Source organism: Eucyclogobius newberryi, unplaced genomic scaffold (genome assembly GCF_026437365.1).
Source record: "Eucyclogobius newberryi isolate DKJ021-1_F unplaced genomic scaffold, fEucNew1.0.hap1 SCAF_22, whole genome shotgun sequence".
NCBI classification, from domain to species: Eukaryota; Metazoa; Chordata; class Actinopteri; order Gobiiformes; family Gobiidae; genus Eucyclogobius; species Eucyclogobius newberryi.
In genome coordinates, this window is record NW_027315857.1 from 22,769,570 (window position 1) to 22,783,383 (window position 13,814).

Below are 13,814 nucleotides of genomic sequence, written 5' to 3' on the forward strand. Positions count from 1 at the left end.
GTACGTATGCTAACGCTAACACCTTCAGCTACATGACGTATGCTAACGCTTACACCTTCAGCTACATGACGTATGCTAACGCTAACACCTTCAGCTACATGAGGCACAGACAGAACTGTGGTAAGTGTCTGGTATGTTAACGTAACATATGAACAGTTATTCAGATAACTATAGCATAAAGAACATGCTAACAAGTTTAGCAAAGCATCAGTTTTACCCCAAATCACTAAATCCATTGAATTCTTCTTCCTCTGTGTCACTTCTAAACAACTCCACAAACTCCAGAGGAAGAGGAAGTGCAGATTCTTCTTCTGCATCGCTTAGAGCCTAGAGCGCCCTCTTGTGGTTGCCTGTGTGAAAATAACAAATTATATCACATATAAGTCGCACCCCGGCCAAAACTATGAAAAAAGGTGCCGACTTATAGTCCGGAAAATACGGTTAAAGGAGGCGAATCATTGCCGTCAAACTGTTAATATCTGCGGTAGACTAGGATTTGAGGAGAGGAATAACTTGCATCTTACACCGATGTGTGTCTGAATCCTGGCCGCCTCCTTTAAATGGCCATTAAAAAACTATAACCGGCCTCATACATTTAAATGACACTTTGATAGTGTTTTGCCAACAAACCGACATGGGGAAATTGGACTGTTTTTGTCATTTAAAGTTTTGAAACTGCTGTATATCAGTCGAGTGGCTTTGTTCCAGGCTTTTAGACGCAGACGAGCAACAAATTCAAAAACAAACAGAATGAAAATGTTATACCAGGCGACGCTGTGTCTGATTGTAGAAGAACTAACTGTAATCAGCGTGATGAATTGCACAGCCCAGGACTGACTTGCATTTCAGCTTGAGATTAAACAAAAAAGGATTAATTTTTTTGGCCTGAAGATGAATTTTACCTTTAATACCCCACTGCGATACTATTATCTATCACAGATAAGCTCCGTGAATCCACATCTCTGCCTCCGTTTACAGAGCGCTGAGTGATGAGATTTTGGCGATAGGGCTGAAATATGAACATGGACCAGGAAAAGTTTGACATTTTCCACTCAAACTGAAGGTAAATTATTCATGACGAGATGGCCATCAAACATTTATTAACACGGTGGAGAGAGACGGGCTCAGATTCAAAAGAGAAATGGAGAGAATGGGCCGGGAAATGGATTTGGAAAGGATTTTTGGACAGATATTTTGGGCTTCGAGTACAGTTTGTTGCGGAGAGAGCTCTGCCTCGGTTCTCCCCTGAACCGGAAGAAGCGAATCATGTTTTCCCAACTTTATTTTGTATCTTTTTACTGTGCTTTGAACAATGATCGAGGAACGACTCTCAAACAGTTCCTTCCGGTGCCTTGAACATGGTTTTCATCCAACGAAATTCATAAGATACATAATTAGTGACTCAAGAGATGAAGGGCTAATGCCAGTCTATAATTAAAGACAATTTAGTCATCTTTACAGACAAACTTATTAGGTGGAAAGCATGAATAGTTTGGGCCCTCGTATTCATTTCAGCATTAAATGTTGAAACATAATACTGTATTTTCCGGACTATAAGTTGCACCTTCTTCTATAGTTTTGGCTGATGGTGCAACTTATGCTCCAGAGCGACTTATATATGATATTAGTTATTTTCACACTGGCAACCGCATTTCGCAAGAGGGCGCTCTAGGCTCTTAGGGACACAGAAGAAGAATCTGCACTTCCTCTTCCTCTGGAGTTTGTGGAGTTGTTTAGAAGTGACACAGAGGAAGAAGAATTCAATGGATTTAGTGATTTGGGGTAAAACTGATGCTTTGGTAAACTTGTTAGCATGTTCTTTATGCTATAGTTATCTGAATAACTGTTCATATGTTACGTTAACATACCAGACACTTACCACAGTTCTGTCTGTGCCTCATGTAGCTGAAGGTGTTAGCGTTAGCATACGTCATGTAGCTGAAGGTGTTAGCGTTAGCATACGTCATGTAGCTGAAGGTGTTAGCGTTAGCATACGTACACCTATTCACCATGTTCTCTCATCTGTTATTATTTTAAACTGCATTTATAGATGAAATGTCTGTTCTTGTCTTGGATTTTATCAAATAAATTTCCCCCAAAAATGCAACTTATACTCCAGTGCGACTTATATGTTTTTTTTTCTTCTCTATTATGCTTTTTTTTTTTTGCTGGTGCGACATAGATTTAGCGGTGGGCAATATGATAATTATATAAAACATGTCTTTAAATGAATTAGTTGTTGTTTAATATCAGTCTAATGTGTCTTAATGTTCCTTTCATTTGTTGTTGTTGTTGGTTAGACGAGCGGAGCATGTACCCCCGGTACCCCGGGGCCACCATGACCCCCACCAGCCTCCTGGCACTCAAACAGAGCCAGATCTGCTCAGCTCAGAGTCTCCTCGAGTACTTCTGCAGAAAGAACAACTGGTCCCTGCCCGAGTACCACCTCTTCTCCACACCCGGGCACGACGGCAAACTGCTGCTGCTGTACAAGGTAACGGAGCAGGCCGGAACCAGGACCCAAGCAGGCCGGAACCAGGACCCAAGCAGGCCAGAACCAGTACTAAAGCAGGCCAGAACCAGTACTAAAGCAGACCAGAACCAGGAATAAAGCAGGCCAGAACCAGGGAAGAACCAGGACTGAAACAGGCCAGAACCAGCACCAAACCAGGCGAGAACCAGCACCAAACCAGGCGAGAACCAGGACTAAACCAGGGAAGAACCAGGACTAAAACAGGCCAGAACCAGTACTAAAGCAGGCCAGAACCAGTACTAAAGCAGGCCAGAACCAGGACTAAAGCAGGCCAGAACCAGGAATAAAGCAGTCCAGAACCAGGAATAAAGCAGGCCAGAACCAGCACCAAACCAGGCCAGACACAGGCCAGGACCAGGCCAGGAACAGGACAGGACCAGGACAGGACCAGGACAGGACAGGAACAGGACAGGACCAGGACAGGACCAGGGCAGGACCAGAAACCAACCACAAACCAACCAAACCAAAAAAATATATATTCAACAATAACTAGCCGTGTTCACACTGATCCACAAGCTGCATGAAAAGTGAGTTTCATTTTCAAACTAAATCCAAACTAGACTAAGACCAAATCAGGACTAGAACAGGACCAGACCTCCTGATGTAAGCTCTTATCATTGAGTTCTGCTACTGTGACTTACATGTTTTCTTAATTATTAACATCTAAATTGTACCTGAATTATACTTTTGAAGGTTATATATATATATATATATATATATATATTTATATATATATATATAAAGGCTGTTCTGAGCGATTCACAAAAGGATGTTTTCAATTCCAATTTTGTGTGGCTGTGAGACGTGGCTGAAGCCAACTAAACACATTTCCTGTTTATCCTCACTTCTCTTCTGTGGAGGCTTTTACCAACCAAAATTAAATGATTAAATACACAATTATTAATCAAATATATGTAATTTATTTATTAAAATGGTACAATTAATTTATTGTACATATACATTATTGAATGTACAATGATTTAATTGAATGGTCAATGGATTAAGTAAATGTATCAACAAATAATTTAAAGCTTAACATTAAAAATATAGTGTATAGTCTGTGCTCTAGTGCGTCATCTTGTGTGTTGGTGTCTGGTGGGCCCCTCCTTTTTAGATAAAACCTTAGATAAAGCCTTAGATAAAGCGAGCCAGACCGCTTTGGCGGCAAGTACCTGTCAGGGGTCCGCTTTGGGTCGCTTAAATGAGCCAAAGACGGTGGGGACACAAAGCCTTATGTCATTAAGTCTTTTATCAAACTGTGTCAAAACTGAATCACAAAAAACAAGTCCTGCGATTGAAAGGTCTCAGTTTACAGATGAGGTCAAACGTGTGAAAACTCCACAGTGGCACAGTTTGTTGCCAGTTGTTTGGCATCGTTACTGCAGAGGCCCAGGATTCAGGCTGACGAAACGCAGGAAAAAGCATGTCGAGTCAACGCCCCCTGCTGTTCGTCCGTTCCGACACGAGCGGGCCGCGCCCATCTCTGATTGGTCGACCACTGCCATAGAAACCCCGTCCCAGACTCTTAGCGTAGTAACTGCGTGTACTCGGCAGGCCAAAAGCTCCCAAACTCTCGGATCAAAATGTTAATATTGTTGTAATTCCCTGTCCAAAGCTCGATAGTCGCCAAGGCAGGTAGATGTGACGCGTGTTTGCTCGGCGATGGCGCATATCCGTGACTCAATTTCAATATTTAATGCGAGCCCATCTGTCGGCAGAGGCAGGAGACGGCAGGAGGCTAAACCACTGCTAATTATAGAATATAAACCTGCCGTAGTTTTCAGCCAGGCTTTACTTCTTTTCAACTGGACTTTTTCCACCCCCTCTTCGTTATGACTTTGTTCCATGCACAGGAGCAGGGACAAATGTAGGCTACGCTAGCAGATAATGAGCTCTGATGCACATTAACCATCATCAAAACACATTACATACTATGAATAACATATCAGATATTTGACAGTTTATATTGTTCATTGGCAGAGCGTCTCGAGCCTTTATTTCTCTTGTTGTGTTGTTGTTGTGTTCGAGGCGGCTAGAGCAAACTGACCGTGAGCTGCGTGTTTATGATGAACAATATGCAAGAGATAAAGATGTCTATACAAAACCATGAGTCACCTTGAGAAAAGCAAACGAGGTACATTTTCCCTTGTGTGTATTTGCACTCTGCACGCTGTGAGTGTTTAAAGCTGTTCAGAGACGGGCGCTGCTGCTGCTGCTGCTGCCGCCTTGTTTTACACAAAGTCAAACAGTTAAACATCTTCCCATAAGTTCTTTCTGTTTTATTGCCTCTACTTGAACCATTGTTGCTTTGTAGTTTTGGATATGTTTAGAATAGACTAGAGTAGCCTTTATTGTTCCTGTTGGGACATTTGTCTCTACATTTGACCCATCCTCAGGCTTTTAGATAGAAACCTGTCTTCCCGTATTTCGGACGGGGTATTTTAAAATGTGGACGGGTATTTTCGAGTGCCACCTTATTAATAAATCTTAGAAAAAAAAGGAATATTATCATTAAATCGGGCCGGGAAGCATTTGACAATAGTCCGCCATTACAGTTTACTGTTTACAAGTGAAAATTTGCATGCTGCGCGCTGATTGGTCGACGAAATTTGTGTGCTTGGCTCTGATTGGCTGCCGAGCCGTGGTCCGGAGAATGCAGAAGCTAGTTGTTTTTTCGCCTAGTCGGCCCTCGTACCCCCGGACAAAATGATTAAATGTTGTATTATGTTTGCAATTTGAGCTCGGTTTGATATTTATTTAGTTTTTCACCTATTTAAGCCCAAGATAACTGTATTAGTAATAAGATATATGTGTATTTATTCCAGTATTTGCAGTAAACTGGGCTTTGTGACTGCCTTGGTCTGAGCACAACTTGAGTTCTGCTTTACATAACGATTGCCAGCAGCGCCGCCTCCTCCTCCTCCTCCTCTCTGTGCGCTGTGGGAACTGTACAACTTTTCATTTGGCCAGCGCATCGTGGTGCATCACCAGGGCAACCAGTGTGATCACATATCCCATTAATACGCATGAAATAAGGAAGTGAGAAATGCACAGGCAGCAGTTATAGAGGCCTGAGGCGCCCAAGCAGGGAAGGTTTGCACCGAAAGTTTAACTCGTTAGACTTGAACCTTAAGGGAGGCGCACAAGAGCGCAGGGAGGAGCGTAAGAGCTCAGGGAGGAGCTAAAGAGCGCAGGGAGGAGCTAAAGAGCTCAGGGAGGAGCTAAAGAGCGCAGGGAGGAGCTAAAGAGCGCAGGGAGGATCAAAAGAGCGCAGGGAGGATCAAAAGAGCGCAGGGAGGATCAAAAGAGCGCAGGGAGGAGCGTAAGAGCTCAGGGAGGAGCTAAAGAGCTCAGGGAGGAGCTAAAGAGCGCAGGGAGGATCAAAAGAGCGCAGGGAGGATCAAAAGAGCGCAGGAGGAGCTAAAGAGCGCAGGAGGAGCTAAAGAGCTCAGGGAGGAGCTAAAGAGCGCAGGGAGGATCAAAAGAGCGCAGGGAGGAGCGTAAGAGCTCAGGGAGGAGCTAAAGAGCTCAGGGAGGAGCTAAAGAGCGCAGGGAGGATCAAAAGAGCGCAGGAGGAGCTAAAGAGCGCAGGAGGAGCTAAAGAGCTCAGGGAGGAGCTAAAGAGCGCAGGGAGGATCAAAAGAGCGCAGGGAGGAGCGTAAGAGCTCAGGGAGGAGCTAAAGAGCTCAGGGAGGAGCTAAAGAGCGCAAGGAGGAGCTAAAGAGCGCAAGGAGGAGCTAACAAGCGCAGGGAGGGGCTAAAGAGCTCAGGGAGGAGCTAAAGAGCGCAGGGAGGAGCTAAAGAGCGCAGGGAGGAGCTAAAGAGCGCAGGGAGGATCAAAAGAGCGCAGGAGGAGCTAAAGAGCGCAGGAAGGAGCTAAAGAGCGCCGGGAGGATCAAAAGAGCGCAGGGAGGATCAAAAGAGCGCAGGGAGGATCAAAAGAGCGCAGGAGGAGCTAAAGAGCGCAGGGAGGAGCTAAAGAGCGCAGGGAGGAGCTAAAAAGCGCCGGGAGGAGCTAAAGAGCGCCGGGAGGAGCTAAAGAGCGCCGGGAGGAGCTAAAGAGCGCCGGGAGGAGCTAAAGAGAGCGGGGATGAGTTAAAGAGCGTGGGGAGGAGCTAAAGAGCACTGGGAGGAGCTGAGGAGCAAGCGAGCGTAGGGAGGAGCTAAAGAGTGCGGGGAGGAGCTAAAGAGCGCAGGAGGAGCTAAAGAGCGCAGGGAGGAGCTAAAGAGAGCGGGGATGAGTTAAAGAGCGTGGGGAGGAGCTAAAGAGCACTGGGAGGAGCTGAGGAGCAAGCGAGCGCAGGGAGGAGCAAGGGAGCGCGGAGAGGAGCAGGGAGGAGCAAGAGAGCGCGGGGAGGAACAGGGAGGAGTTAAAAGAGCGCAGGGAGGAGTTAAAAGAGTCTTCTGGACGTCATTGTGGTGCAGTACCCCGTCTCTCCTGTGTGTGTTGCAGGTGGTCCTGTCGTCCACCCGCAGCACGTTCGTCCCGGACCAGCTGTGCGCTCTCGTGGACGATGCCAAAGAGCTGGCGGCTCAAACCACGCTCTGGAACCTCGGTAACTCGCGCCGTTCATCAGCCGCCGCCCACTTTTACACACCACAACACCACACATTCCACCGTTTGGCTTTGAACTTGCCCCTTTACAGGTCTGATCCGTGGAGTGTTAACCCCTCTCACAGTCAGAATGCATATTTTAGATTGTTGAATAAACCATGATTAATAGAATCGCGTGTAGTTGAACGTAAGATAACATCTCCGTGGAGACGGGCAGCTGGCGGTCGGTCCCCTGATCAGAAAAGTTACGATATTTAGATTAGTAGTCTGAGTCACGATACTGGTATTGCGATATTTTGATGTCGTACACAATAAAGAAGCCAGGATTTGAGCTGATTTGTGGCCCCAGTAGAGGGCAGCACTGAGCCTCAAAGCAAATAACCACTTTAAATGATTGTGTTTATGAGAAGTGACAAGTGGAGTACTTTTGACTGTGCCCTGTGTAAAGTATCAATACTTCATTCGGTATCAATACTTCCACTGAGAGACGTTCTGTGTCGATGTTTTATACAGAAAAATAGAAACAGATTCATCTTATTTGACTTAATCTTAACAAAACATTAGGTATCTCGAGTAAATCCGTTAAAAAAAAGCCTTTATCTGACCCAGTTAAATGGCACAGTTAGAGATGGTTCTAGTTCTCCTCCCGGTTCTTGCAGCTGGTCCAGATTTTAACTCGAACGGGCAGTATCTCTATCTAAATCTGCCAGTTTTTCCATGATGAGCCCAGCCGAAGCCCATATGTGGAGCCAGTTTGGATCGTTTCCCCAGATTCATGTCACATGCACGTTCTAGAAATGATGAAAAGTGCAATATTAAACCTGATGAATTGGTCTTTTTCTCTTTGACAGATACATTTTTAGTAAGAATGATAAATCTCTCTTTCCCAGTTCAGTATTTAACCATAAATGTGGTGATTCATGAGCGTGTGTCCTGTTCTTTAATCCAGCCACTTTAAAACTAGTTATAATTACAACTGAATACAATTACTTTATTTGTGTAGAACATTTGACTTACACAAAGTCTCCAAAATGCAGCGCACAACTTCAATAAATATAAACACACTGTTCACTATAAACAATATACGTTTTTGGAAGAATAAGTTGGAAATATAGCCGCAAGCGGCAATGATCGGCCCTCGCCACGCCGCCGCCACGCCGCAAGAGGAGGGGGCGCTAACGCGCCCCAATGGTCCTTTTATTACATCTACTGCTGAATCTGTGACGCTGTCACATCTTCTCCCCTTTGTTTTACCATCAAAAAGCAATTTTATTTTGAATTCTTGGCAAAATGTGCGGCTTTGCCGCACAGACACCGTGACTCTTTGAATAAAAATGTGGATAACTTTTGATGGTCCACCCCTGAAGATGAGTCTCACCAAATTTCAGGTTAATAGGGCTGACGCCCTAAGAGGAGTTTGTGAAAGTCTAAAGTGTAAACATGTTCTGGCGATTTCCCCATTGAAATAACATGGAAGGTTTCGGTCATCGTTACGGCAAAGCCATAACAATTATGACATGGGTCTCATTGACTTTTTTGATGGGGATGCCAAAATTGAGTTGTGTGTCAAATTTCATATAATTTTGCAAAACTAAATATTTAACCTCCATATAAAATCTGTAGGGGGCGCTGTGGCTCCAAATTAATTTATTTCACTTCAAGTAGGTTTAGGGCAAAGAGTTTAACAACTGATTCTAATTTGACACAATTCGGACTTTATCTGCGCAAACGGCAGAAATGTTAAATTTGGGAGATTTCTGAAATTCTTGCTACAGTTTGCGGCTTCGCCGCACAGAGACCGTGACAGGTATCAATGTAATTTGGATAACTTTTGATGTCCCACTCCTCAGTAGCATTTTCACCAAATTTCAGCTTTTTAGGGCCAACGCCCTGGGAGGAGTTCGTAAAAGTACGACGTTTGGAAAAACTCCGAAGTCATGTTTAGCCATTTTTGAAGCAATATGGCCGACATTTGGTTGGGCGGACGGCGTTGCCGTGATAATATTTTTTACTTCTCTTGTCACCATCTACCTCTGCGCCAAATTTCATGATTCTACGATCAGATTTTTTTTGGGTCATTTCCCATCTCTCAATGCATTTTTGGTACATTTGGGGGCGCTGACGCGCCAATTTTTTTTATTTTAGAAAAGGGAAATAGCCAGAATGTAGAGAGGCACGATTTTTAGAGGTGTGCAAATTTTTGTGACTTTTCGTCAATGTTCACTGGGTGAAAAATAGGGGGGTTGGTCCCGAGAAGAAGAAAGAAGAAAGAATTAAAGCCGCAAGCGACATCCAACGGCCCTCGCGGGCCGCCGGCCTTCCGACTCTGTGCTTTCGACTTGATAAAGATGGCGCCCTTATTGTGTGTGAATTAGAAAAGAACTTGACAGACGGGGACACATTGGACATGGCCAATCCAGTGCAAATCAACACAAGTGTCAGTCAAATTTGCTGCGCCGCCGCACAGAGACCGCAGCACTCTGAATATAAATATGGATAACTTTTGATGCCCCTCTTGTGTAGATGATATTTCCCAAAGTAAAGCTTGATCGGACTATTGCCCACGGAGGAGTTTGTTAAAGTGTGAAGCGTAAATGTGAACATTTCAAAGATTTGGCGTTTTTCCCATTTGTGACAGTATATTTGCAGCTGCACGGCACAGAGACCGTACCACTTAAAATCAAAATATGACTAATTTTTGATGCCCCGCTTGTGTAGATGATATTCCCCAAATATGAGTTTGATCGGACAATCGCCCTAGGAGGAGTTTGTTAAAGTGTGAAGCGTAAAAATGTGGTGATTTGAGCGATTTAGCGATTTTCCCATAAGGATAACATGGGATGTTTCTGTCATCGCTACGGTGATGACTTTGGCTCTCATACTTTTATGATCAGGATGGCAAATTAGAATTTTGTTCAAAATATCATGTCATTTGGAAAAACTCTATTGTTTATAGGCCACTCTGAAGGCCAAATAGTCAGAATTCTGGGAAACGTTTGCGGCTCCGTCGCACAGAGACCGTAAAAGCTATCCTTAAAATTTGGATAACTTTAGATGCCCCACTTGTCTAGAGGACGTACACCGATTTTGAGGTCGGTGGGCAAAACGCACTAGGAGGACTTCGTTAAAGTGTAAAACATAAAAATGTGGTAATTTGAGAGATTTTGTGGTTTTCCCATAGGGATAACATGGGAGGTTTCTGTCATCGCTACGACTACGCCGTAAAAATTAAGGCATTTTTGTGATTGGCTTTTGTGATCGGGACGGCAAAATAGAATTTTGGGTAAAGTTTAGACAATTTTGGTAAAACTAATTTTTGACCTTCAATGTTAATTTAAAGGTCACTCTGTAGGGGGCGCTATCGCGCCCATTTCAATTTTGTCATCATAAACTGGTCCAAACAAGAAAGTTTAACAACTGATTCAAATTTGGTCCTAATCGGACTGGTTTTGATCAAATGGGAGCAATTTTTAGATCGGCAATATTCCAAAATAAGTTGTCCAACTTTGCGGCTGCGCCGCACACAGACCGGTAAAGGTATCTCAAAAAATTGGATAACTTTAGATGCCCCACTTGTCCAGAGGACGTCCGCCGATTTTGAAGTCGGTGGGCAAAACGCCCTAGGAAGAGTTCGTCAAAGTTTGACGTGAACAAAATGGCTAACACAGCGTGTTTTCATTTTCAAAGGAAGATGGCGGCCATAGGGTAAGTCTGGGGGCGTGGCCACAATAATATTTTTTTTTGTCCTCACGAGAGGAATGCGTGTCCCGAATTTCGGAGCTTTACGACAAAGTTGACCTCGGGGCGTCTCCCATAGGCGCAAAGTATTTTGACTTTTGTCGGTGGCGCTGTCGCGCCATTTTTTAACGAAAAAAAAAATGGCCCAGAAAAAACAAAATTTTTCGCCGATTCTGAATTTTGGGCAAAGTTTGGTGAGTTTTTGAGCATGTTCAGGGGGTCAAATTAGAGCTCAAAAAGCAGAAGAAGAACAAGAAAAATAATAAAAATAATAATATTTTTAGCAAAAACAATATAGCCGTTTCCACTATAACAACAAATTATACATCGTTTGAAAGCTCTAAGCCTTCCCGATGCCGCCATGGGGTGGAATCATCATTACGAGCGCTTACGCGCTCGTCACTCCCTATTCCGTCGGGATGCCCCGCCCACTCCCCATAGACTTCCATTGATTTGAGCAGATACAAGCATGGGCCATGCCTGCGGCATGGATTCTCGCGTACAGGACGATGCCAGGAGGGTTTTTGGAGGAATGCAGCGCTTTGCGCTGCTGTTGTCAACAATGAGTGAATGGGCTACGCCCATTCACTCATTGTTGACTTTTTCTGTCATAGCAGGAGTAAGTATGCATGATCCATGCCTTCGGCATGGGCTAGTTCACTGTACTTGCCAGGGGCGACGGGGTACCAAACATGCGGGCTGCGCCCGCATGTTTGGTCAGACAGTTGCAACGCTCCCGGCGCAAATGAGTGCTTTATATGGGACTTCGCGGTCGTTATCTCAATGTAAAATGCTCGTTTAGTGCGCACTTTTGCACGGGCTTCGCCCGTTTACAACGGTAATGTTCCATTTTCCTACTACTAAGTATGCACGGGGCGTGCATGAGTGAAGGAGTGCGTTAGTGAGTGTTTGAAAGTGGGCGAGCGCTTCGCGCTCGATTTCGTGCGCACTACGTGCGCACTTTCGCAGCCGTGCTTCGCACGGCCTTACGAGATTAATAGGCCTCTCGCCAGCTTGTGGCGCTCGGGCCTAACTAGATAAATGTCAGCGAGTGCACTAAGTGGCAGAAGAATAGTTGAAGAGTGGCAGAAGAATAGTTGAAGAGTGGCAGGAGTGTGGCAGGAGAGTGGCAGGAGAGTAGTTGAAGAGTGGCAGGAGAGTGGCAGGAGAGTGGCTGGAGAGTAGTTGAAGAGTGGCAGGAGAGTGGCTGGAGAGTGGCAGGAGAGTAGTTGAAGAGTGGCAGGAGAGTGGCTGAAGAGTGGCAGGAGAGTGGCTGGAGAGTGGCAGGAGAGTAGTTGAAGAGTGGCAGGAGAGTGGCTGAAGAGTGGCAGGAGAGTGGCAGGAGAGTGGCTGGAGAGTGGCTGGAGAGTGGCAGGAGAGTGGCTGGAGAGTGGCAGGAGAGTGGCTGGAGAGTGGCAGGAGAGTGGCTGAAGAGTGGCAGGAGAGTGGCTGGAGAGTGGCAGGAGAGTAGTTGAAGAGTGGCAGGAGAGTGGCTGAAGAGTGGCAGGAGAGTGGCAGGAGAGTGGCTGGAGAGTGGCTGAAGAGTGGCAGGAGAGTGGCAGGAGAGTGGCTGGAGAGTGGCAGGAGAGTAGTTGAAGAGTGGCAGGAGAGTGGCTGAAGAGTGGCTGAAGAGTGGCAGGAGAGTGGCTGGAGAGTGGCTGGAGAGTAGTTGAAGAGTGGCAGGAGAGTGGCTGAAGAGTGGCAGGAGAGTAGTTGAAGAGTGGCAGGAGAGTGGCTGAAGAGTGGCAGGAGAGTAGTTGAAGAGTGGCAGGAGAGTGGCAGGAGAGTGGCAGGAGAGTAGTTGAAGAGTGGCAGGAGAGTGGCAGGAGAGTGGCTGGAGAGTGGCAGGAGAGTAGTTGAAGAGTGGCAGGAGAGTGGCTGAAGAGTGGCAGGAGAGTAGTTGAAGAGTGGCAGGAGAGTGGCTGAAGAGTGGCAGGAGAGTGGCTGGAGAGTGGCAGGAGAGTGGCTGGAGAGTGGCAGGAGAGTAGTTGAAGAGTGGCAGGAGAGTGGCTGAAGAGTGGCAGGAGAGTGGCTGGAGAGTGGCTGAAGAGTGGCAGGAGAGTGGCTGGAGAGTGGCTGGAGAGTAGTTGAAGAGTGGCAGGAGAGTGGCTGAAGAGTGGCAGGAGAGTGGCAGGAGAGTGGCTGGAGAGTGGCTGAAGAGTGGCAGGAGAGTGGCTGGAGAGTGGCTGAAGAGTGGCAGGAGAGTGGCAGGAGAGTGGCTGGAGAGTGGCTGGAGAGTGGCTGAAGAGTGGCAGGAGAGTGGCTGGAGAGTGGCTGAAGAGTGGCTGGAGAGTGGCTGGAGAGTGGCAGGAGAGTGGCTGGAGAGTGGCAGGAGAGTGGCTGGAGAGTGGCTGGAGAGTGGCAGGAGAGTAGTTGAAGAGTGGCAGGAGAGTGGCAGGAGAGTGGCAGGAGAGTGGCTTGCACGTGGCTGATGAGCGGCTCATTTGTCAGTTTTATCCAATCACTCCAGCAAAACAGTCTCTGATCTCATAGATTCCTGTGGTTGATCCTTTTTGTCTCCGCCTCAGAGTCGGTGCTGCAAGGAGGCGGGTCCCCCTGCGACTCCAGCCCCTCCCCCCCTCTGCAGACCCCGCCCCCCACGTCGCGCCGTGGACGACGTCCGAAGACCTTCCTGCCGCTGCCTCCGCCCTTTCCCCCGGCTCCAGGAGGCCTGTGCTGCTCCAGCCAATCACAGCGCCTCCTGCTCAGCCCGCCGCCGCCGCCATTTTACTGAACCACTGTGAGTTTAATTGTTGCAGTTTTAACAATGCAGACTCTGAAACACACACATATGTTTTTGTAGCGAACACTCAGCCGATCTGTACGACACGCAAACGTATTTGTTTGACACGGATCTCACGATAAACATCTAAACGTAATGCGTTTGCCACTATTAAAGTAATAAAGACACGACTGAGAAAAAACATCAGGATTCAATGATTATTCACGACTGTTGAGACCGAACGGCAGTGAAATCGTTCGTTTTCT

General features: G+C 46.3%; 1 protein-coding gene across 1 annotated transcript in view; it reads left to right on the forward strand.

The window, feature by feature from the left end:
* rbm46 (RNA binding motif protein 46) overlaps positions 1-13,560 on the forward strand; it is a 30,033-nt gene extending 16,473 nt beyond the window's left edge. The window contains exons 9-11 of the mRNA XM_072458715.1: positions 2,301-2,494; positions 6,987-7,089; positions 13,355-13,560. Of these exons, the coding sequence (XP_072314816.1) occupies positions 2,301-2,494; positions 6,987-7,089; positions 13,355-13,560 (503 nt within the window). The remainder of the gene's footprint in view (positions 1-2,300; positions 2,495-6,986; positions 7,090-13,354) is intronic.
* Positions 13,561-13,814: the final 254 nt, after the last annotated feature.